This window comes from Microtus pennsylvanicus, chromosome 1, assembly GCF_037038515.1.
Source record: "Microtus pennsylvanicus isolate mMicPen1 chromosome 1, mMicPen1.hap1, whole genome shotgun sequence".
In the NCBI taxonomy this organism is placed as follows: Eukaryota; Metazoa; Chordata; class Mammalia; order Rodentia; family Cricetidae; genus Microtus; species Microtus pennsylvanicus.
The window spans coordinates 174093562-174119334 of NC_134579.1; the positions used below are offsets into that span (position 1 = coordinate 174093562).

General features: G+C 41.8%; 1 protein-coding gene across 1 annotated transcript; it reads left to right on the forward strand.

The window, feature by feature from the left end:
* The first annotated feature begins 1540 nt into the window (after nucleotides 1-1540).
* On the forward strand, nucleotides 1541-21518 carry Rwdd1 (RWD domain containing 1). The gene is made up of 7 exons (XM_075945672.1): nucleotides 1541-1804; nucleotides 9618-9683; nucleotides 14748-14878; nucleotides 17136-17279; nucleotides 17880-18012; nucleotides 18466-18528; nucleotides 21218-21518. The coding sequence occupies exons 1-7, from the start codon at nucleotides 1732-1734 to the stop codon at nucleotides 21337-21339; spliced, it is 732 nt and encodes a 243-aa protein (XP_075801787.1). The 5' UTR covers nucleotides 1541-1731; the 3' UTR covers nucleotides 21340-21518.
* Nucleotides 21519-25773: the final 4255 nt, after the last annotated feature.

Here is a 25773-nt window from a genome sequence, read left to right on the forward strand (position 1 = left end):
GCTCCTTCTCTCCTTTAAAGTTTAAAATACAAAAAAAAAAAAAAACAACACTTAATGTATTTAAAACAAGAAGTTAGAACAAAAGTGTGCTTGAATACATTCGATATAATGTATTCCTCTGTTGTTAGTAAGCAATACGTGGCAATAAAAAAACAAAGCATCACAAAATTGGGTGTGTAAGTGGAACACTGTGGCTCACACCTACAATTACAGCACTACTGAGGCCAGAGTAGGGGTCGCACGAATTCCAGCAACCTTAGGCTAGACTGCAAGAGCCATCCAAGCAGTAACAGCAACCAGTCAAAACCTAGAAAACCTAAATACTCATCTAGGGAACCATCATAATTTAGCAAGAGAAAATTATACAAGTAAAGCGAGCTTTAATACACAAGAAAGAAAAAAATTGGAATGAATATTTTTAGTATGCCGGTTTATTTTCCCCACATCTTGTTTACGTTAACACGTACTCCTTCATGATAAACAAATATAAGCCCAACTAACTGTTTAACGCTCATTTCACAAAAAATGGATTTGACTGTTTTCTTGGTTTTAGCAGTTACGGTTATTGACATTTTGATTGTTGTCATGAACTTGAGGCTGAAAAGTCTATTCGCAGAAGGGGAACTAAATCAAAGGTTGGGTACTTTTCTCAGTATTTTACCGCAATTTTTACAATGTCAAAACTGTTCCTAAAACCCATAACCTTCATATGTTCGTTGAAAGACAACTTTAAACATCTTGAGGCCAACTTTCCGCCTAGTTTATTTCACAACTTTAACGTGGAGCCCAAGATCTGAACCACAGGCTCGAAGTCTAGCCTCCCGGTTCGGCCGGGATCCACTGCTTCCGCAGCAGCCCGGACAAGCGCCCTGCGGGTCCCCAGACCTCCCAGCTCGGTTTAAAAGAGTCCTCCCTGATCTAACCCTTGAGTGACCCAGAACGAGGGCAGCAAAGCACCTTAGGTCCCCAAACTTCCCAGCTATCCCCGAGAGACGCCAGAATTAAGCCAGCAGCGATCCCCAGACCTCCGAGCTCGGTTGACGGGAGTTCGCCCTGTTCTAGCCCTTGAGTGACCCCAGAACCAAGGCAGCAGCGATCTCCAGAATTCGCATATCGCTCCGAGTTACCCAGAACCCAGGCCGCAGCGATCCCCAGACCTCCCCAGTTCAATTTACAAGAGTCTGCCCTGATCTAGGCCTTAAGTGACGGCAGAACCAGGCCAGCATCGATCCCTCAAGATGCTCAGGCCCCCAGGCTGGGCCTGGAACCTGGAAAGGCGGAAGCCGACGGACTCCGCGCCCCGCCCTCGGCGACGCCACCGCCCCCTACGGGAGACCCAGACTTTCAGCCCAGACATATCGAGCGCAGAACGAGGATGCAGCTCCGCCCGGCTTCTCCAGCCGAAGCCCGCAGAGCCCGAGCGAAGGCCCTCGCCGGTCCTTCCCGAACGCCCGACCGTCTCTTGCCGTCACGCTCCAGCCAATCCCGAGCGGCCGTGGTCCGACAACGAATCAGCGGCCCGCAGTCCAGGCACGACGAGTCGAACTCCGACCCAGGCCTTGGGCGGCCGGCCGAGCCGGGCTGTTTCGCTGCAGACCGGGCCAGGTGTGGGGCCAGGCCTTCCCATCCGGACTCTGCGCGTGCGCCCGCCCGGCAGCCGGCGGCCGCCGTGTCCGCTGCAGCGTGCCTCCGGGGTGTCGCGCCGATGCACGGGCAGCAGCGCGGGCCACGATGACAGATTACGGCGAGGAGCAGCGCAACGAGTTGGAGGCTCTGGAGTCCATCTATCCCGACTCCTTCACAGGTGACTTTGGCGGCTGGGGCGGAGGCCGGGGCCGCGCGGCCCTCCCTCCCTCCCGGGTTCTCGACTCAGTTCCCAGCGCCCTGCCCGCTGCCTTCCCCACTGTCCTGAAATCGGAAGGACCGGGTGGCCCCGCCGAGGCCCTGGAGCCATCCCGTGCGCTTTGGTTTCGCGTAACTGCAGCCACCCGAGATTCACCGAAGCACGCGGAAACAAACTCTCGGAGTGCCCTGAGTTTCGCCAGAGTCGCGGAGGATCTTTTTCTTATCTTTCTTTTCTCCGTTTTACCCTCTTGTGGAGCAGCAGCTGGTTGACATGCTGAGTTTTGAGAGCAGCACGCTCGAGTTTGTCAGGTTTGCTTAAGTATAAGAATGATCGGGGCATTCTGCAGAATGCCTCTGATGTACGACGTGGCCGCTGTGGCTCTTAGGTGTGAGACCGCACAGTGTCTTAGACTTCGTCGAGGTTCTGAAGGCTCAGGGAAGGCAAGTGGCTTGTGCTCGGAGTCCTCCTGCCAGAGGTCCTCAGTTCTTAGCTGTTTCTTTCACCCTGTAGACTTAGGTGTGGGATCCGGGTTCAGCTGAGGTGAAGGAAGAGCAGATTTTGACCCAGAGAAAATATGTGTGAGAAAGTAATCAATTATTAGGAGAATTCTTCCCCGTGAGCCTGTTTTCGTGGATAACCTATCTATGGCTTTTCTTAGACTTGAGATTAGTCAAGGTAAAACCAGTTTGAACGTGTAGGCTCTGGTTTGGTGGGGTTATATTCCACAGCCCTTCCTCCAAGTCTTGTGTATCACTGTTTGTCTGAATTAAGAGCCGAAGGGATATTGCTTTAACTCCTGAACTCCAAACCCACTCTCTCATTGTTTAGATTAGCTTTTTCTTGACTCCACCCTTTGATCATCTGCTTGCAATGGTAGCAAATTTTGTTCTGTTTTGCCAACAGGCAGATGTCTCTCCTACCCCTGTGTAGCTCCGGTTGTGTTCATGCTCTCTTTCACCAGCAGTAAGCTGTGCTGAGGATGTTAAGGGGATGAGGGAAGAGGGGTTTGAGGGTGTCACTACCCGGGTGAGTGTGTATGGAGTCTGGCTCCCTTATATGTCACTGTCAAACTGAAATGGAACACTAGGGTCAGTTGCCAGATCATCTTAATCATGATGTTCAGACCATTCTAGTACTTTAGAAATAGAATAGGCACGACACGACCCTTTTAGGCAGAAGCAAAAATGCAGAGGTGTGTGCTATTCTTAACTTGTTTTTGATGTGAAGGTACCCTTTGCTAACTACTGTGTTGTGCGTCTTACAAAGGTGACATATGTTAAGTCCTAAAACAGTATCATAACTGTAGTATATGAAATTCTGGTCATACACACACGTGCTTCAGGGGCCTGTGCCAGGTAACAGATGACAATTTATGACTCTTTCGATGCATTCAACTATTCCATAGTTAGTAGGTGAGCCTGTGGATAATTCCTGTCCGCATCTGTACACATTTTGCAATAAATATAACATCTTATTTTATGCTTCTTAGGGATTTTTGCATTGATCTTGGTCGTTTTCTTATGAAATCTTTCAGGGAAAAGGTAGGACTTTGAAGTAAAATATTTCTGTGCTTGATCTTGGAAATTGTGGGATCTCTAAGGTTTGCTGTTTGGCGGCTTGTCCCATTTATGTTTCCGTACTTACACTTAGGTTTAAGAAAGTTACCTCATGTCGGTTTGCCCAAAACAGTAGTTTGCAGATGTCTCACTTCGTTTTGAATCACTTTTATGACTGAATTTGGCAGATGTTCCAGCTGCTGAAGGAACTGGATCTCGCCCTGCCCCACCTACCCTACCTTGAAGTGGGTACTTGTGAACTAGGAGAGGAGCATTTGTTAGGCACACATGACCTTGTGTGATAGCAAAGCGTCAACTTTTGGCCCACAAACCTTGCTGAAACTTAGATTTGCTGCCGTTCTGTTTGCGATGACCTGCTAGTCCAGTGTTGTCTTTGCCGTGAGCCATCACCTTACTGCAGTTTCTTTTCGCCTGTTCTGTGCTTGGTTGCACTTTGACCCACCTTCCTAACAACTAGCCTTGCAAGGGAAGTGTACTCTCTTGATACCATTCTCCATCAGTAACGCTTCACTTGACTAGGATCTGCTAAGGTAGTGGAGTTTAGTTATTTCCAAATCTGCATTAGGATATGTTATAGTGGGTAGTCTTTTGAAAGCCAGTGGTTGGCCTTCAGTTAACCAAAACCAAGTGCTTTACCAAGAGTGGACTTAATTCTGTATGTGTTCTTCAGTCTCCTTTGAATAGAAGTCAGTAACACTCAACAGTTTTGATTGTATCATAAAGGAAGAGTAGAGATGATATTTTGAAAGCACATTTTTTTTAGAAATACTTTCTGAAAGGCTAGATATACCTCCTATTAAGTATATGATTTATTTAATAGGTATTTTGTTTTATTTTTTGTGAAAAACCAAGGTTGTTTGTATAGTCTGTTGGCATAGCTTTTTAGACTTCACCTCCATTATGTTTTTAACAAAATTCTCAATTCCATCTATTTCATGGTCTTCTCTGAATCAACTAGCGTCTCCTCTGATTGCTCATTAATTCCTTCCACTATGCCCAGAAACCCCCTACTTTTCTCAAAAGTATTTTGATCCTGGGCTGGAGATGCTCAGGGCTTAAGAACACTTGCTCCTCTAACTAGAAACCCATGTCAGGCGCCCCATACCTGCCTGTAACTCTAACTCTAGGGGATCCAACACCTTTTGTGGTCTCTGTAGGTTTCTTGACACCTGGGCACGCGTGAGCACACGCCCCCCCCCCACATAAGCACACACAAGCACACTGACACACACATCACAGACATGCACACACCACACACACATAAGCACACACAAGCAAACAGACATACACATACACACCACACTCATGTACACATACACACATAAGCACACACAAGCACACAGATATATGCATACACACCACACTTATGCACACAACATAACCCGCAGCAGTGCTTTTGAACAAGAGTGCATTAGAATGGGATTGCTCTATCCGCAGAACTCAGGAATGTACCAGGTGTGGCACTTAAAAGCCTGAGTCAGGAGGCTTGGAAATTCCAAGCCAGCCTAGGTTTCGTTGTGAAACCCCATCTTGAAGAACAAAACAGAATTTAGGGATCATTAATTTTTGCAAATACAATTGAGTGATTTTCCCATCCCTACATTAGCATTATCCCCTCCCTCATTTTATTTTAATTAATTTATTTCAGATTCAGTTGTGACATACAACCTCAATAACAAAGTTTTAAAAGTAAGAAATTGATTTTTATTGTATGTGAAAGTCTCATGGCAGCACCCATTCAGGAAAGTCCTTTAGGAAGGGCTTTTAGTTTTGTCATCCTTAAGGTGTGGTCTCACCATCTTGGTCGAGTTGGTAGCGGCAGTGGCTGCGACATAGATAAAGGATTGGAGTTGGGCTAGGGTGGGGAACTAACAGTCTTTTAAGGAAATTTTCTGGTAACTCAGAAGGCATATCTTTTCATTTTTAATAGCAGGAACTTACTCCATCATATAGAGTTTTCTGGCATTTCTTTTTCTTAGGTACCCATTTTCCTTTATTTTCCCCTCTTTAAAATGGCAACTTGGTGCTGTGTCCTCTGCAAGCCTGGATTTCTTCAAGTGTTTGGTGGGAAGTAATGTAACTATTTTGTAACAGTTCAATAAGCATGAGCTATTCCTTTTAGAAACACACCTTTTAGTTGTTGATACTTCTCTTAATGGGGCCGTATCCTTCTTTCTCTTCATTAGCTGATAGTTAGATTTTCTGCTGCAATTGGACATCAGCACACCTTAGAAATGCCAGGGAGATTCCTGTCCCTGTTACCTTTGTGGTCCTATGGTTTTTTGTTGCCATGCCCTTACAGGCCTCTTTTGGTTTCTTTTAGATTGGTAATCTACTTCTTTTGCTTCACCTTTTCTCCCCATTCTTGTCTCTGAAATTAGCTGTTTAGTGTTATTCTTGCTAATCTCTCTGTGTCCTTTAGGTGTCTTCATTTACTAAGTATTTTTTGGTTACACAATTAAGAATTAAGGCTGTTAGGGAAGTAGGCTAGTATAGTCAAGGAGAGGTGATAGCCCAAGTTGTTTTGGAAAACTGAGAGATGATCAGTTAAGTGGAACTAGGGGAACAGTCTTTCAGAGGAACACAGTGCAGAACCAGGACTCTTGATACATGTAGTAGACTTTCTTTTGGGCCACCATCCAGCTTCCAAATCATGACATGAAACCTATTGTTAGTTATGAATTATTGGCCTTGGTTTATACTTACCCCACTAGCTCTTATAACTTAGTTTAACCATTTTTTCTGCATCTGTGTTTTGCCTCAGGGCTTTTTACCTTTCTTTCATTCCGTATTTCCTACTCCGTGTCTGGCTACTGGCAGCTGCCTGACTGGCTGGCCCCAGGCGTCTCCCTCTTTCCCCCTTCTCGTCCTGTCTCTTCTCAAGCCTAGATTCCTCTCCCTTCTTATATTCTTTCTGCTGCCAGCCCCACCTGTCCCTCCACGGCCTAGCTATTGATGTTCAGCTTTTTATTAGGCCAGTCAGGTGCCTTAGGCAGCAGAGCAACACATCTTTACATTGTTGAACAAATGCAGCATAGACAAATGTAGCCCATTGTTGCCCAGTTAAATAGATATTCCACAGCAGGTGCACTCTGCTGAGAACAAGTGATGGCATTGCTAGGGCATAGAGTAAGAAGTGGGAAGCAAGGAAATGAAAGACCACTAACCCATGAACATGAACCAGATGACTGGCGCCTTGTCGGGGTTAGATCTGATCTGTCAGGGTCCTCCATGCACAAAGTGTTTTCACAAGGACTAGGTTTTCTAGTGTTTGGACTGTATAGCCCTACCTCTTTCTCTAAGTCATCTTAACTCACTGAGGACACATAGAGAGCGGCTTTTAGTTTATGTTGTTTGCCCTCCTCCCTCCCTTTGTCAGGGCTTACATAGCTCGGGCTAGCCTCCAGTGCCCTGTGTTGCTGAGGGCATCCTTGAATTCCTGACTGCCCTACCTCTACCTCCTAAATGCTGGGGTTACAGGCAGTTGCCACCAGACCGGTCCTGAGGACTGTTTATAAAAGCAGTGGTGTTAACCTCCTTGCTGAGAAACAGAGGGAGCAGAGATGGCGCTGGGTCTGACGGGGTAGCAGGATTATCTTCCACCCTGAGACTCTTCCTGTGATGTGTGTAACGCTTATATATTGTTTGTTACTGCCTTCTGTGGCTGCCACTTTTACTCTGACAGTTTTCTTCCTTTCACTTTTTTCTCCAAATTAAGGATTCCTTACAAAGCTGCTGTTGGCCTTTGCCTTTTATCTTGCCTCTCTAATTTTAGGTCTCATTAATCTAATTCTACTGATCTCCATAGCCTGGTAGCTTCAGCTATTACCAGAAGATCCAAATTGAATTAAGGCCTTGCTTGGTTCTCCTCTTTGCTTGTTTGTGATTGCCCACTCCTCACCTCTGCAGGTTGCCCTCTATTTGAAATATACCATGTCTGATTACTTCTGTATTTGGTTTGGTGGCACTATGTTCACAGCTGCAAAGTCGGCCTGTCATCACCATCTTAATTTCCTGCTGTTCCCATGGCTCCCGTCCTAGTTCAGACCTCATTATCCTTGTCTGATTGATTGTACAAGTTGCCTGGTTTCGTTTGCCTCCTATCCTGTGCGCTCTTGCTGGATGTAGTGTCCTGCGCAGAGACACAGTGCCAGCTGCTGAAACTGTTGCTGTCTGGGATCACACTGTGAAATGTCCTTTCACTAGCCCACTGACATGTCCATCCTACAGAAAACATAGTTCTTCTAAAAGTTCTTAGCTTCTGAGCCCTTGTCCTCGGCCACCCTCACGCGCTTCCTCCTTCTTTGTCTCTGCTTGCTAATGTACCATTCGTGGCTTTCAACCTCATTCAGATAATGTCCCTGAAATTTATCACCTGGAAATGAGGTGTTTTTTTCCTTTTGCAGTGAAGGCCTGTGTGTCTTGCCACTTATAGCTGCAGTACTGTATGTAGGTAATTGGTGTGAAGGCTCTGTGTCCACATCTGTAGCCTGAAGGTGATGATGTGTGTAACTGTTTCTGAGATGCACGTCTTATATTTGAACGTGATTGACACAAAAACTTATGTATCATAGTTTGATTGGCAGCTTTTTTTAGTGGTATATAAGGTAAATTGTTTTGTGTTTAATGTTTTAAATTTGGTAGACTGTTGTTAAGACTCTAAACCCATGGTCTTGGTATTGGATTTAAAGGATTTTGGCTTAACTGCATAACACAACACAAGTACAGTGTGGTACTCAGTCAGCATGGCCATCTGCTAGGCTAGTAGCTTCCCTGAATCCTTGTTGGTTGGTGCGTCATTTATTTCTGTGTCAGTCTTTACATTTTGTGATGTGTTAATGCTAAGGAAGAATTATGGATCATATGTAATGTATTGTAATAAACATTTAAGATCAGTAACAGCTCCTCTTTGGGAGCTTATAAGAATGTTCCAGTGTCTCTTTTTAAGAAGGGGTGTGTTGTCTGAGACTGTGGTGTACAGTTTGAGTCCAGGGAGAGTGCTTCGTCGTTTGGGCAAACTGCTTTTGAGTTTTCTTAGACACTCATCAATCAAAACCCGAGGCACAATGAGGGCCTCTGCCTTAAAAACATTACTGATAATGTGTGTCTGTGGTGGTTTCAGTGCCTGGGCAGATTAAAGCCCTGTGGTCTCCATGGTGGCTTCTTGAGTGACCTGTGCTCTCCAGAGTTCACACAGCTGCTGGCAGCCTTGCCAAGTCAGTGCGTCCCCGGGTGGGTGAAGTTGAGGTGCTGTAAGCACCCCTGCAGTTAGCGGCTTCCTGCTTACTTCTCACTTGGTTTTTAATGTTTCCTTTGTTATGTCCATTAGGTCAGTATTTGCTCTCTTTCCATAAGACGCTGGGCAAGATCTGGGGTTCCTTACAGCATTTTATTAATACTCTTGCATGGGAGTAGATAGATGATCGACAGATGTTATTGGACGTGTTCTAAAGTAGTCTCTGAAAGCTCCTCGTCTGTGTAAATGTTGACTTACATTGTCCGGCCTTAGTAGGGGTTTTAAGTAATTTGATGTTTAGATTCTTTTTTTTGTTTTTTGTGTTTTTGAGACAGAGTTTCTCTATGTAGCCTTGACTGTCCTGGAACTCACTTTGTAGATCAGACTTGCCCTCGCCTCGAATTCAGAGATTGGCCTGTCTCTGCCTTCTGAGGGCTGGGATTAAAGGCGTGCACCACCACCCAGTGATGTTCACATTCTTATCTAACTTCTATTATAATTGTGTGAAAGATGGTAAAGGCTCATTCTTTTGGAAAGATTAGATTTGACTTCATTTAAACATGTAGAAAATAACAAGATAATATAGTAAACCATTATAACATGAATATCTATGGGTAGTGGTTGGTGAAAAAAATTCTAAAGTTTTTATTTACCATTCTGATTGTGATGTTTTTGGAATGCATTAATGCATTTTTTATATACTGATAGATTTTGGAATACAATACAAATGACTTAATATTTAATTGATTAGAGAGGTATTTAACTAAAAGTACTTCTTTTCAGATTAAGATTACTCCTGGTCGAAATAGTGAGTTTATCATTTTAGTGTTCTGTTAGTCTGTATTTGTTGAAATGAAAATACAGGTGAGGTATGAATTTCTAGTGCTGAACAGTAATATTGCTGGAAGTGTCTGCTGCGGGAAGCATCCTAATAACTGCTCTGTGTGTTTTCTTGCAGTATTATCAGAAAGCCCACCCAGCTTCACCATCACTGTGACGTCAGAGGCTGGAGAAAACGATGAAAGTAAGCATGGTGAAATTACTCTGGTTTTTCTGGGCTCCACAGGAACTTTGCTCCCTCTGCAGTCACTGCAGGGCAGTGCAGCTGCGGAGCTGCTGAGGCACTGTTGCTGTGTGCTTGTGGCTTCTGTTTGCTGTGTAGGTGTGGCTGCTGGAGGCAGAGGCAGCCCAGGCTTCAGCATCTGGCACAGTATGCTGCATGTTTAGAAGCGAAGCCTTTAGGTTAATAGTACAGCAGATGAAAAGAAGGCAATTTGTGTTCAAAGCATTTGTCAAGTCAATTTGTGTTCAAAGCATTTGTCAAGTGACTTCTGCTTCTCCAATGCTGCTATTTTTTTTTGGAAGTGTAGATTATTTATTGAGCATTTGCTGTTATGTACACCTATCTACTCATCATTACTTCCCACAATAAAACAGCTTTAAAATTAGTAAGCTAAATAAGTTAAGCTTGGTGATAATATGAAGGTTATCCATTTTTGGTCTAAGTCAGTTAATATAGTAATTTTAAAAGTTATGATTAAGTTGACAGTCTCAAGAATGTTTATTTCCGGTGGTGACAGAGTTCTCTTGGGAGGAGTCAGTCAGTTCTAGTGAATTCGCTTGAAAATGGTATGTTTTTTAATCATCGAAAATGAGTTTCACATCACAATATTTTGCAATCTTTCATTCCTTTGAGGTCTATATATAACTTTCTACAATGTTAGTACATTCATTGAAGTTTCAAATAAATACTGCTCTAAGCCTCCCCCCGACCCCTAGCTCCTCAGCATCACTTTACCATGTAAACCAGTTTGTATGCATGTAGAATGGCGTGGTGATGCTCACTGAGACCGAAATTTCATTTTCTTACTAAAGTTTCTGGAGGTCATTCTCATATTCTGAACAGTACCTTCATTGGAAGCTAATAACACTCCTGTAATAATAGTTGTGTATAGTTCATCTTAATTTAAAAAAATGGCTTGAAACGGTGCCTAGGTCATGCTGTTTTTGTGCCTATGCTTCATTTTATTTATTTATTTAAATTTATTCTGAGATAGGGTTTCCTTATGTAAGAACCCTGGATGTCCTGGAACTTACTTGCTTTGTAGACCAGGCTAGCCTGGAGCTTACAGAGATCTGCTTGCCTCTGCCTCCTGAGTGCTGGACCTATACTTCATTTTAATGAACTGATTAGTAAAAGAGTAAACAGGGAATTGAAACATAGATTCTAGACATGGCATTATAAATGGTTACTTAAAAATTAGTCTCATTAATCCTTAAGACAAATTAACATGAAGATATTTCATCTCCTCCATAGGTTTTTTCAGTGTTGGTGAATAGAGAAATATGCTGTTTAGATTAGTCCAAGAGATCTGTTAGATCACAGAGCAGGGGATGTAGACATTTACATGTGTTAGGTCATGGAGCAGGGGATGTAGACATTTACATGTGTTAGATCACGGAGCAGGGGATGTAGACATTTACATGTGTTAGATCACGGAGCAGGGGATGTAGACATTTACATGTGTTAGGTCACGGAGCAGGGGACGTTTACCCTTGTTAGACTGCGGAACAGGGGATGTAAGAAAATAACCCTATCTGCATTTCTACTTAAGGGATATTATTATAAGGAAAATATCAGATACATGGGATGTTACAATAATAATAGTTCTATTTTAACCAGTAAGTGATGACCTACTTAGGGAAGTTTGCTTATTTTAATATTGAAGAAATTGTGATGATGTACCTGTTAGGTTCGAGATTGTAGTTATGTCTTTATACATTTTGTTTCTTCAATCTTAATTCCCCTCTTTTTGGTTTTTATTTTTTTAGTATTTATTGTTTTTTTAGGTATATGAGTGTTTATATTCTTGTATGTAAGTGTACATGCTTGCTCTATGTAGAGGCTAGAAGAAGGGATCATATCTCCTAGAACTAGAGTGATGGATGGTTGTGAGCCACCATGTGGGTGCTGAGAATTAAACCTAGGTCCTCTGGAGGAGCAGCTCGTGCTGGTAACTGCTGAGCCATCTCTCCAGCCCCTGGAGTATGTGTGTGCATGCACACTCATGTGTGGTTGCGTGTTTACAATGTGTGGAGGTCTAGTCTTTGCTTTGCCTGGCCTGTGAACTTTGGGAGGTTGTCCTGTGTCTGCCTGCCATCTTGTCATTGAAATTCCATGTGTGTTATTTTACTGTGCTTTTATGTGGATTCCAAGCATTTAGTCCTCTCACTTGTACGGCAAGTGCTTTACCATGGGCTATCTCTAGCCTTTCAGTCTGACTTTGGATTGGTAGATAGTTATAGATAGTTGGCAAATAGTTACTATTAAGTTCTGATTTAGTAAGTTTGCATATAGTGAAATGATCCAATGATATGCATAGAATCAAGGCTATCATACTTTTCTATAATGGATACCTGGTATTGCCTATATTAGAAGCAGTAAGTTTTTTTGTTTTTGTTTTAAAGCTTATACTTTTTAGTAGGTATAGTAATACCTGCTTATAGTTCTATCATTTAGGAGATGGAGGAAAGGTGATTTTGAATTCTGGTCAGTGAAACTATAGCAGGCATAAATATACCTAGCCAACGAAAGTACCTAATCAAAAATAAACAAAAAACTTAACTACTTAAAAGAGTTAAGTGCATTTTAATGTATCTGCAAAATAAAGTTTATTGCAGTTGTTTACACTGTGTCTTTAAGAACAATCTTGGGTAATGCTCATGGAAAGAATAAATTCTAGAACTCCAGAGAGTAGAAGTAGATGCTCATATGCTTACTGTTGTTGGTGGAGGCTGCTTGTTTGTTCCCAGCCTCCCAGACCTGAAATAATCACCCAGAAACTGTATTATTTGCAATACTGTTGGTGAATGGCTTAAGCATATTTCAGCTAGCTCTTATATCTTAAGGTAATCCATTTCTATTATTTTATATTTTACGACAAGGCTCATGGTTTCTTGGTAAGGTTCTGGCGCAGTCTCCTGGGGTGGCTACATGGTGTCTCACTAACTCCACCTACTCTCTCTCTACATCTCTGTTTGGATTTCCCATCTGGCTTTCCTTTGCTAAGTCATTGACTGAAAGCAGCTTTATTCATTAACCAATAAAAGCAACACATATACAGAAGGACTTCCCACACTAGACTGTGGTGAATTTTATGTGTTAATTTGCTTTTTGTGATTTTAATGTCTTAGCAGTTACTGGTTTTCAATACGTTGTTATTGGGCTGAGGTCTGTAATACAGTGGTATTACCTGGTACATACGAGACCTTGCGTCTAGGTCCCAGACAGGATCTACCTGTATGACCCATGCTGGCCTTGCACACTCAGTCCTTTTGCCTGCCTCTCAAATACTTTTTATTTACAGTACTGGGACTGAATGAAGGCCATGAACACACATAGGCAAGCATTCTGCCACTGAGCAGCCTGTGTTCCCAACTAAGATTTGTTTGTGCTTTTTAAAACTTACCTAATCTGATCAAAATTTAAAAAAAAAAATTTCTTTAGATGTAGGGTCTCGCTGTGTAGCCCAGTGGCTGTTCTGAAATTTATGATCGGCATAGGTCAACCTCCTTAGTGCTCAGCTTGTGGAATTGTGCAAGAGACCCATATAATGATATTTAACATGAAGATTAAAGCAAAATCACTCCTGTAGGATTTAGCCTTCGAATTGAAAGCAACATGGATTTGAATTACTTCATCATAAGCAGTGGGTTGTGGAGCTCATCAGAGAGAAAGGGCACTTGCTGCTAAGTCTGGCAACCTCAGTTCGATTCCCAAAACCTACGTGGTGGGAGAATCAGCATCTGTAAGTTCTCTGATCTCCGCATGTGCTTTGTGGGACACCTCTTCATACAAAGCAAATGAATATATTTTTAATCACTAGGTTTTAAAAATAAAACAGTGAATAACAGGAATGACAAACTCTAAATAAAAGACCATAGATAAAATTACAAAGGGTTATTATTTTTGACTGCCTCCAAGCTGTCTGTGACCAGAGCACCCATGTGCTGGGCTGCAGTGTTTATCTTGCACTAGTCTACTCAGAAGAATTGCACTCTCAGCCAGTTGGTGGTGGCGCACGCCTTTAATCCCAGCACTCGAGAGGCACAGGTAGGCAGATCTCTGTGAGTTCAAGGCCAGCCTGGTCTACAGAGCAAGTTCCAGGACAGCCAGGATTGTTTTGCAAAGATACTGTCTAAAAAAACAAATAAACAAAATAAAGACTTGCATTCTTAAATGGCAAGTTTATAACTTGGCATAATCCACAAAGTTAAAATATTAGTGTAGAAGAGTCTAGCTCAAAAATTCCCAGCTAACCTTTCAAACTGCCCAGTGTAAAAATGTGTCACCTACCTACGCAGTTAGCAGCATCCTATTATTGTGCCTTTGGAATATGAATCAGCCTACATCCAAGTCCTCTGCAGTCAGGAACTTCCTCTAGTAAAGGCTGATGTGAGACAGTAGTAGTTAGAGGTCAGCCTGATCTATACCCAAGGCTACACAGAGAAACCCTGTTTCGGAAAACAAACAAACAAACAAATAAAAAAGAATAAATAAATAAACAAATACAGAAAAGCTAATATATATTTTTTTATTAAAAATTTCCGCCTCCTCTCCGCCTCCCTTTTCCCTCCCCTCCCCTCCCCTCACTCCCCACTCCCCTTCCCCTCCTCTCCAGTCTGAAGAGCAGTCAGGGTTCCCTGCCCTTGTGGGAAGTCCAAGGTCCTCCCCTCGCCATCCAGTTCTAGGAAGGTGAGCATCCAAACAGGCTAGGCTCCCACAAAGGAGTACATGCAAAAGCTAATATTTTTAATTAAGATTTTGTTTGCCAGGATTTTTTTAAATGGATATTGTCTGTCCTCTGAAATACAGTATAATAAAATGCCACTAGGTGATAAATGTGTATCACAGGAAGGAAAGGATTTCTTTCCCTTTGTTCGACTCATCTCTTTGAGGTTGTTGTTTAAATTAGTAATTCTGTTGTTCTACTTTTCATTAATGTTATAAATTATTGACTCAATAGAAACACTGATTTTTTTTAATACTTTTAATGTGTTTCCGTTAAACTTTTATCTTATGCCTTAGCTGTCCAGACTACTCTCAAGTTTACATATAGTGAAAAATACCCCGATGAAGCTCCCCTTTATGAAATATTCTCCCAGGAAAATCTAGAAGATAATGATGTCTCAGACATTTTAAAATTACTGGCATTGCAGGTAAGGAAATAATTTGGCTTTATAGTAGCATATTTTATTGACCTTAATATTAAATGATGGCTAGAAAATGTTTTTAAATATATGTAAATAGTATATTAACCAATCAGAATTGATGATATACAACCACAAGGTATCTTTGAAAAAGGCAGGAGAATTTCATGTGTGTGTATATGTTACCTCCAGACCTTCCCTCAGCAAAACTCCTCCCATCCATCCTCATATACTGTTCTTCCTTTTTTGTTGTTGTTGTTTTTAAGGTTTTTTTTAAGTATGTGTGTCTCTAGGTGAGTCTGTTTTCAGGTGGGGTACAGGCGCCTTCTGGGTGTTGGACACCCGAGTTACAGGTAGTTGTGACTGTCTGGTGCTGGGGCTGGGAACTGTACTCTCATCTTCTGAAAGCGCAGTTTGTGTTTTTAACCTCTCCAGCCCTTCCTTTAAATAATCAATATTTGCTTGGCTAGAGACCATTCACTGGAGCATGGGCAACCCCCATCGGCCATGCCCAAAGAAAAATGACTCCTTCCATAGTAGCTGTCAGCTGCCCATGGCTTTTCAGCTAAGGGTGGGGTTGGTGTCCTCTACTTTCACTGTTGGAATTTTGCCAGGTTTGACCCAATGCGAGCCTTGTGTATGTTTCCACAGCTGTAGTGAACTCATGACCACAATGACTGTGTCATGCCCAGAAGACTCAGAACACCTCCCTAGCCTCTGGCTCTTAGTTTTCCCACACCCTCTTCCATGACGTTCTCTGAACTTTGGGGGATAGGATGAACTGATACGTGTGCCATTTCGGGATGAGGAGTCAGCAGTCACTATTTTCAGGATTTTGAGCAGTTCTCCTCTCCAAGGTTGGAAACAGCATTAATCCATAAGTACAAACATACATACTTAGAAGACTGTTGAACGATACAACCTTTAACAAAACAGTAATAGTAGGTTCTCCATTAGGGTCTGGATCTCTGCAATCATCCTCATTTGACCAGGTTTACCGTGCTACCCCGTATGTACGTATACATGTGCACTGTGTGTGTACTTGGTGCCTATGAAGACCAGCCGAGGGCATTGGGCCCCCTGGAACTGGAGTTACAGAGAAATACCTAAATACCGTAGATATAACATTCCATCCAAACACTGAAGAACTTAACCTAAAACAGATCATATATTAGCATGTAGTTCAAGTCTCAGAATATACAGGAAAACTGAAATAATTCCAGCAAGAGAAATTCTAGAGCATGCACAAATGCATAGAGATTAAACAGTACACTCATAGTACAATGATAGTCAAGAGGGGAATAAAACATTCCTGGGAACAAATGAAAATGAAAACACAGCACACCAGATCCTATGGAATACAATGAGAACAGTCCAAAGAAGGAAATTTATGTTAATGTAGATAACTACATTAAGAAATAAGCAAGATCTCAAATAACTTAAAGATACCTTAAAGCTATAGAAATGGAAGGATTTAAACCCCAAATCAGTAGACTGAAAGAAATTGTTAAATGTATGGCCAAAATGAATGAAATGGAAAAAAAAAAGAATCAACAAAACTAGAAATGGACCTTTGAAAAGATAAACAGGATGGACACTTAGCCAACTAACCAACAGAAAGAGCTAAGGGGCCTGGCAAGGCGGGCTCAGCACTTCAGAGTACTTACTGCTCTTGCATGGGACGTGGGTTCGATTCTCAGCACCCACATGGCAGCTCATAACTCTTTGGGGTATTGCAGTCATCCACTCTGTTGTGCTGGGATTAGTCTTCGATGTTACATCTAATAGTATTCATTTTATAAAATTGCGTGTACCTGCCTGTGTTCTGGACATATATATGCTTAGAATCATAATGTCTTCTTGAAATTCTCTTAATCATTAAGAAATGACACTGCTTTATCCTTCCTACTAGTTTTTGTTGGAAGTCTGTATTGACAGATTTTAGGACAATACCTTCTTGTTTCCTAGGTCCATGGCATAGTCATTAAAGACAAGGGCCTTATAGCCCAGGGTGGCCTTGAACTCCCTATGTAGCCAAGCATTTCTGATCCTTCTGTTTCCATCTCACAAGTGCTGGGTTTTACAGGCTACTGCTTCTGACTCCGTACTCCAGTTTTAAATGTTCACTTACCCAACTATGTGGTATAACTGAACGAGGGATCATCTTCTAAACATGGGTTCTAATTATTATACTAAACACTGGTACTTCGGACAAGATTTTCTTTCCTGAGAAGTGTATTTCTTGCTACCTCTCTGTTTTATACAGGCTGAGGAGAATCTCGGCATGGTGATGATCTTCACCCTTGTGACAGCCGTTCAAGAAAAGTTAAATGAGATAGTCGATCAGATAAAAACCAGAAGAGAGGAAGAAAAGAAACAGAAAGAAAAGGAAGCAGAAGAAGCAGAGAAGGTATACTTGAAAATCTAATTTTTTTTTTTTTACATCTCTTAGTCGGCTTGTTTGATATTTAGCTTTTCATTTTTTCTGATTATTTTATTTAGGCTTTTTGGAAGTCACAATAGTGAACTAAAAAGTAAATTTAACTAGGTGTGGTTGATAACATGTGAGTAACAAGTGACAGATTGATAAAGCTCACTCATGTAAGACCAAGAATTGTAAATCATTCTTGTATTGTAAATCAGAATGTCCTAAGTTCCTAATCATACAGACCAGCATCAAGCTCGAGTAAAGTAAAAAAGTGATGGCAGTGTTATAAATTGATGTTTATCCAAAATATATTAAAACCAAGAACTTTGCTTAATAGTAAGTAGCTATGACGAGTACAGTAAGTACATTGCATATTATCTTAATTTTTTCCGATATTTAGAAGAAGAATAATTGCCTTTTCCAGAGGAAGCTGCTGAAACTAAGGAGAGCTAGTGCAGGTGGAGTCATTAGTGTTCTTCACCTCGGTGGTTGTGCGTCTGGGAGATGGGAGACAAAGACCTTTGCTATGTTTGTTAAATGACTGCCTCATTGGTATGATGCTTGCGTCTTTTGTTTCCTAAGAAACTGTTCCATGGCACTCCTGTTACGATTGAGAATTTCTTGAGTTGGAAAGCCAAATTTGATGCAGAACTCCTGGAAATTAAAAAGAAGCGGATGAAAGAAGAAGAACAAGCAGGAAAGAACAAACTGAGTGGTATGGGTGCCTCTCTGGCATAGTGACTTCTGCCACCCCGCAGCTGTGCCGTCCCTGACAGCAAAGATGACCAGGACAGGTTGCCATGACAAACGTGTGTCTCGTCACACACATTTCATAGCTACTGTTTGTTGTATATCTTTGTTTGGTAATTGGCGAGTCTTGTTTTGTATTCTGGATCCTGGAATAAGAATATTGAGGATCAAAAGTCTTCAGAGTGAGAGAACCAAACCCATAGTCTTCCAGGCCTGAGGAGCTTTGGTTTTTCATTTTTTCTGTTTTAGTGTGAATACAGGTCCTAACTTCTAAGCTACTGCACAATCCATAAATTTATTGAAATTCCCAGAAATACAGATGTCCAGATTTCTTTTATTGAGGTCGTACCCTTTTAAGTGGTTGTAGGGAATGAAGGAATACTATCCCTTTTGAATTAAGCATATTTATTTCTTTTAGGGAAACAGTTATTTGAAACAGATCATAATCTTGACACATCTGATATCCAGTTCCTGGAGGACGGTAAGATACTGTTAGACTTCCTCATGGATGTAACACATCATCTTCTTATTCCATGAAAAGCAAATTATATTTGTATTTAGTGTGAAATTATCCTGCCAAACCTGTGAAAAATCACATTCTAAAGATAAGTTCTAGTAGATGATCAATTTATACACTCTATCTAAATGTTTAAATTGTCTAGCAATGTGTGTTTTTCAAGTTTTATCAGGGTGGCATTCTCATAGTACATGAGCCTCTGTCAACTGGAAAACTGAGCAGCATAATTCAGGGGATGTTTTCCTCAAAAGTCTATATTAGACGTTAAAGAACCAAATCCACGATCTGCTCCCGGTGTGGAGAAGACCCAGATGTGAAACTCCTCGCTTCCTCTGCTGGCAGGGCCCTTCCTCCTGCTTTTGCAGCTGTTGGGCATCTTGTCCCTGTGCTCGCCTCACTTGCTCCTCCCCTTACCTCCTTTGTTCTCTCTGCGTCTACCAGCTACCCATCCTGAGATGCTTACTGTACTGTCCTTGTCGCTATGCTCACGGCAAACTGGACCATTGCCTGGCCTCTCGCAGCTGATGGCTTGCTTGTGTTTTTAGACTGGCTTTCATGCTTGGTCCCACTTGGTCGCAGGAGTAGCACCTTCTTAGGGTTGTAGGTCTCTTTATCTTATGTCTCCTGTCATTTGGAGTTTTTCTAGGTTTGGCCTCTCAAACATTGTGTGCTGATTGTGTGCTGGAGAAGCTTAGGCACTGTTGATGTGGCTCACGGCTAAGCCATTCTTCCTGACCTCATGGGGTACTTACTGGCACTCACTCTGTTCCTGGTGTTAAGAACTGAACCCAGGCCTTGTGTATGCAAGTAAACACTGTCATTGAGCTACACTGCCAGCCCTCAATATTTCTTTTTCCTCAAATCTTCTCTAGCAGATAGGCCAAGATTTTTATTTTTATGATCTTAAAAACGAAACCCAAAGCTGGGCATGGAGGCTCACCATTTATACTGTTCTGCACTGTGAGTTACAGGCCTGTCTAGGCTACAGAGTGAGACTCTCAAGACGAACAAAAAAAGTTAGAAATTCAGTGGGATATTCTTTTTTTGTTTTCTTGAGGATTTCCAGCTCTCCAAAGCCTCATCTCATTCTCTTGTGCTATAGAAACTTTATTATCTTTACTTTTCCTTCCCTTCTCTCTTTCTTCCCTCCTCCTTAGTGTCTCACTGTATAGCAGTGGCTGGCTTGGAACTTACTATGTAGACCAGGCTGGCCTTGAACTTAAATCCTCCTGCCTGTGCCTCTCAAGTGCTTGGATTAGAAGTGTGCTCCAACATGCTTGTCTTCAGTTATTCTTGACTGCTTTCTTCTTCTCTTAGGTAAGGATTTCTGTTTATCTCTAGATTTCCCAAAGAAAATTGAGTCTACCTCAATTGTTGAGTCTACCTTGGAAATGTCTCCCAGCAATCTCCTTCTCTTATTTGAAGGCTTTATTATTTTTGCATGAACTTTTATTGTACCTATCTAATTTCTCTGAATCTCTTTCTCCTTTTTCTTTTAAAGGTTTGTTTATTTTATGTGTATGAGTATTTGACTGCATATGTGTTTTACTGTATGTGTGCTTAGTTGCCATGGAGTCCAAAAGAGGGCACCACATCTCCTGAAACTGGAGAGGGTTGTGAGCCACCATATGGGTGTTTGGGATTGAATCTTGATCCCCTGGAAGGGCAGCCAGTGCTCTTACCATCTCTCCAGCCTCTGAATCTCTTTTTCCTTCTCAGGGCCTTAAACATTCTATATTTCCTGCTCTGGTTCTGAGACGGTGAAACTTATATTTAACCATAAAACTTTAAAATTCTTCGATAGGGAAAAAAAAACCACAGTGTCTCTCAGTCTGGCCTTGCCTGTGTTACTTCAAGGTATTTTCCCTCAAGAATCTTGTCTGCTAAATAGAAGTGTCAAGATCTTACTTTTTCCTTCTGCCTTTTCTGTACTTCTAGAACTACTTCACACTGACACTTATGTTCTTGGTGGATTCAGGTGTACCCCTACGATATTTGAGAAACCTTCACTACCTCCAAGTCAGTTGTTCTTTGGCCTGGATTTGGTATAGTCTAGTTTTAGGTCTGAACTACTCAAAGCTCTCTTTATATTCTTATTGGATTGAATGTGAGTAAGCTACACTCCCAGAGAGAGGGAAGATACCATTTGCACAGACTGGGGAGTGCTGTGTTACTCTATTCTATCTGACTCAGGCCATCACAGGGTTTGGTGCTGAGGCAGAGCCTGGCCAATGCTTAGACATAGACGTAGACATGAGAGCCTTTGTCATCTGTTGTACAGAAAGGGAAGTAGGCAAGTGTATAAGGCAAGTTGTATCTGACAGAAAGTTAAGAAGTGCTTGAGTGATATGTATATCAGCTATCACTAGATTAGATAGATGATCTGTGGGGTTGATCTCAGTGATCGTCCACCGTGTAAAAGACATGCTTCATTGTCATTAAATATTCTATGAGCCTTTTCTTAAAACAGTGAGACTTTAGACTATGACCATGAAGCCTGAAGTTGCTCTTCTATTATCAAAGTCTCTGCTGATAACTTAGTTTGGAAAGATTTTCACTGGTAGCCTGGGAGTCCAAGGTGGGTGTGTTTTCCTGGGAGTTCACAGTGGGCGTGTCTCTGGAGTATAAGGCGAGACTGTCTTGCTCTTCACAGCCGGGAACAATGTGGAGGTGGATGAGTCCTTGTTCCAGGAAATGGATGACTTGGAACTGGAGGATGGTGATGATGATCCCGACTACAATCCTGTTGCTGCAGGAAGCGACTCCTCAGACTGACAGACTGTCCCTGATTCCAGAGAGGCGTGACCGCCACAGCATCTGTGGCTATACTGAGAGGGGTTTGGATCTTTCTTTCGTTTTTTTCTAAGAAAAAAACATATTTTTCAGGAGAATATTCTTCTGATAGCTTTCAACATTGACCTTAATAAACTGCCCATAAAATTTCAAATATAAAATGTTTGCTTCCTCTTATTGATGAACAGTCTAAATATTTAAAGTCATTTAGTGTTGAAGAGAGCCCTTCACTTGAACACATAGGATACTACTGTTGTGTGTGGGTTTACAAATGAGAAATTGGAGTACCCAGGATTTCTGTGTTGGAGTCAACAGTTAGATTGGGTTGCAAGTGTCTTACAAGAAGACTCCAGTGAATAGAAAAATAACCTGGACTCTGGGCACCATTTTGAGTCTTAAAAAAATTAGGAGCTGAAATATTATATAGGGAGGAATAAAATAGACTTTATTATAGCAGTGGCAGTATTTGAGGATTTTGAGGTCTACACCCTGAGCTTTTCTCAGGTTAGATCCACAAACTGGGTCCCAGTCTGACTTCAGAATAGTTCAGTCTCATTATAGCAGTTCTAGAGGTATTCTAACCCACATTTCTGATGAACACTGCCCTGTTGGTGTTTTCCCTGCCACTTAACTAGTCCAAAGGGTCTATTGGGATTGTTCATTACTTAAAAGAGAAATAAATCCAGATACATGTATATGGGATGCCATCTTTGTATTGAATTAAGATGGTTGGTTGGGGCATCAGGTAAGAGAGCCAGACTTGGTGAATACTATCCATTCACTACAGTTTTAGAAGGATGACTTGACCCTAGTGGGAATCGCTTGTGCTATTCCAGGTAGCTACCTCCAGTCAAAAATACGTGACATATACCCACAAATGCAATATCAATTTCACAGATATTTTTGGAGTGAGAATTATGACTAAAATAAAACTACTTAAGATTAAACTATCATTATGGAATTTAAGACTGTTTGAGGATTTTTTGATTGATCTTGATGACAGGTGGCTGCAATAACTTTAAGCATTTCTATGTAGAGAGAACCAAAAATTTGTATTATATGAGCATTTCTTTTTCCTTAAAAGAGCCTTGGAACCTGGAAGAATCTGTTCAAATGAGATTATGAAAAAACAAAGAATACTTGTCCAAGGTCAGGTCTCTGACCTTGATGTGCCTAGGAATCTCTCCCTTCTGATGATTTTCAAGATTATTAGATATTTTGATACTGAAGTGGGTTTCTGCCATGGTTATTCTAAACTGTAGTGAAAAGCAAGTGATAACAAAGACAACCTGGCTCGTTCTAGTGGCACTTCAAGATTTGTCACGTGAATATAAGTCACGGATGGATTCATATTTTGGGAATAAGCCTGTGATTCCACTTGTGTAGCAGCCTGACCAAGGGCATTGGAAGCTATATCTGACCACTTGCTTGTGGGGAAGCTTGTTTGTTTTTTTTCTGTTTGTGCCAAGCGATATAGAAATAGTAGGATAAGAAAGTAAATACATGTCATCATACTGGGACCTTGTGGCACAGAGGAACACTGGGTATGGAATGTGTGAGTTATGGGAAAAATGAGAATTCTCTTAAGAGTTCAAGTCAGTTTTCTATTTCCACCCACATTCTTGAATAAGGGTCCTGAGTCCTTATCCTTTCATGCTGTCTACCAGTAAGACTCCTCGGGGGCAAATTGAGGAAGTGGTGATCTGAGGCAAAACATAAAAAGTTATTTGAATATTGTCCAGTTGAGGTCAAACTAAAGGGGGGGGGTGTCACTGTCATCTCATTGAAGAGCTCATTTTACTTTACAAACTGTATTAAGCAGCTAAAGATGAGTTTATAGAAGTTTCTAGAAGATGCCTGTGAGTTGTTACTGTGTATTACAATACCCATTGTTGGGGCTACAAGCTGACATCACCTGAAGTGCTTCTATTTTGTAACGTTTTGTGTCAGGTAGTAGAGCAAGCCAGGAGTATGTGTCAAGATGGTCACACGTTTACATGGAGTAACTGGGAAAAAAAACCAGTCAACTGGAGGTGTAGCTTTTCAGAAGCAGTGGCACATGCAGTGCGTATAAAAGTGGGTGGTGTTAGCTTATTTGCTGCTTAGCCACTGCTTAGCCTGCGACACATATTGCCAAAAAGATAATAAGTTGTCAGGCTGCTTCTGCTCAGGTCAAAGTTCATGTGACCCTTGTCAATTCACTAGTATCAAAAGATGGCCAAAGAGGTTGTTTTGATTATTAAAATACACTCATCAAAGAACAATGGCTTGTGCTTATTTATTTTATATCTAGAACTAATTTGCATTCTGATTCACACCCACTTCTCATCCTTGATTCAGTCTTGGTAATTGCATCGACACTGTAGATGGGCAGTTTCAAAACACAGACTTGCTTTCTAGTTGTTTACCGGGGACAGTCACTTAAAAGATACGTGCAGTAAGCTGAACAAGTCACTGTATCACTGGATAGCTGCTGTGTGCCATTTGTCCTTTGTAGTAGTGTTACTGTTTTCCTATCCATGAAGAGAAAGAACACAGTCCAGAGTTTTAATATTGTGACTAGACCCTTACCACTTTTAGCCACCACAACAAATGGGTTTAATACTATGCTGATCTATTGGGAGCTCACCAAGGCCAGCTGGACTGTGGCTGAAAAAGCATGGGATAAAACCGGACTCTCTGAACATGGCAAACAATGAGGTCTGATGAGAAGCCAAGGACAATGGCACGGGGTTTTGATCCTACTTCATGTTCTGGCTGTGTGGGAGCCTAGCCAGTTTGGACGCTCACCTTCCTAGACATGGACGGAGGGGGGCGGACCTTGGACTTCCCACAGGGCAGGGAACCCTGACTGCTCTTTGGACTGGAGAGGGAGGGGGAGAGGAGTGGGGGGAGGGGGAGAAGGGTGGGAGGAGGGGGAGGGAAATGGGAGGCTGGGAGGAGGCGGAAACTTTTTTTCCTTTTCTCAATAAAAAAAAAAACCTAAAAAAAATTTTCAGTTGGTCCTCATTACAAGAAAATACCCGGCCACTGTCCATGGTCCTGAACCATCAATGCTAAACTGCATTACATATCTTTTAAATGTGTGATTCAGGTAAGTATTTCAGGAATACTGAACCAAAGGAGAGATAGGTAGAAAAGGAGGTAGAGAGAGTACGAGAGGCCAGCTAGCAGATACTGTTGGGAAAGCATGGCCTTACTAAAGTAGCAAGTTAGGAGAGGTAGGTAGTAGTCTTTCTAAAGAATGTAGCCGGAATTGGGGATGGGGATATTCTGTTGGGTTACTGGTCTTGATTTTGATAGATTGCAAAGAGACGAAGAACATTTGCATTGCAAATCCTTTGTGTGGAACATTAGGCTTTTGAATCTTACACAAGCAATGAATACCAACCATTGGTTAGTAAAGAGGCTGTTTTGGGCCTGTGATAGGGCAGAATAGAGCTATGCAGGGAAAACTAAACTGAATTCTGGGAGAAAGAAGGTGGAGTCAGGAGAAGCCATGTAGCTGCCAGAGGGAAAAGAGCTGTCAGCTGGAATTTTGCTGGTAGGTCATGAGCCTTGTAAAAATATAAAATAATAGAAATGGGTTACTTTAAGATGTAAGAGTTAGCCAGAAATACATTTAAGCTATTGGCCAAACATTATTGCAAATAACACAGTTTCTGTGTGATTATTTCAGGAGTCTGGGTAGTAAGGAAACAAAGGAGCAGCTTTGCTCAACAAATTGGTGCCCAACGTGGGGCACAAACCCATGACAAGCTCTACCAACTGAATCCTGATGATTAGTGTTTGCAGTTACGATTTAACCTTTGATTGCAATAAAATTATGTGTGTGTTTGATTCTGTAAGTACTATGACATGAAATATACTACAACTTTACTTTCAGAACTAAATAAAATCAGCTCCAGAATTAAAACCAGCCCAGTAATGAATGCTTGCCTGGGGATAAGTGGAAGTGCTATTAAATCTTTGTTCAAGCCGGGCGGTGGTGGCGCACACCTTTAATCTCAGCACTCGGGAGGCAGAGGCAGGCGGATCTCTGTCAGTTTGAGACCAGCCTGGTCTACAAGAGCTAGTTCCAGGACAGGCTCCAAAACCACAGAGAAACCCTGTCTCGAAAAACCAAAAAAAAAAAAAAATCTTTGTTCAAGATTTGTTACCTATTAAGTATGATTTTGTGTGTATAATGAATGTATCTCTCCCCCCACCCCCAGGTTCATTGTGCACATTATTAGAGATACATACCTACTCACTGCAGCTGATCTGTGGGAGGATGTCACCTAAAACGTTCACGCCAACTAGTCTTTACAGCGTGTTGTTTACAGTTTATGTGAACTGCTACTCGATACTGTAAAGTCTTCATTGTCTGCTTTCAGATCTGATTCCTTGGGATATAATTCTTTTCTGCTTCTAAAC

What these genes read in the sequence shown, in the direction of transcription:
- Rwdd1 (XM_075945672.1), top strand. Translation starts at nt 1,732, where the DNA reads ATGACAGATTACGGCGAGGAGCAGCGCAACGAGTTGGAGGCTCTGGAG. An exon ending in CTATCCCGACTCCTTCACAG is followed by an intron (nt 1,805 to 9,617) that starts GTGACTTTGGCG and finishes GTTTTCTTGCAG; the next exon opens with TATTATCAGAAAGCCCACCC. An exon ending in AAGCAGAAGAAGCAGAGAAG is followed by an intron (nt 17,280 to 17,879) that starts GTATACTTGAAA and finishes TTGTTTCCTAAG; the next exon opens with AAACTGTTCCATGGCACTCC.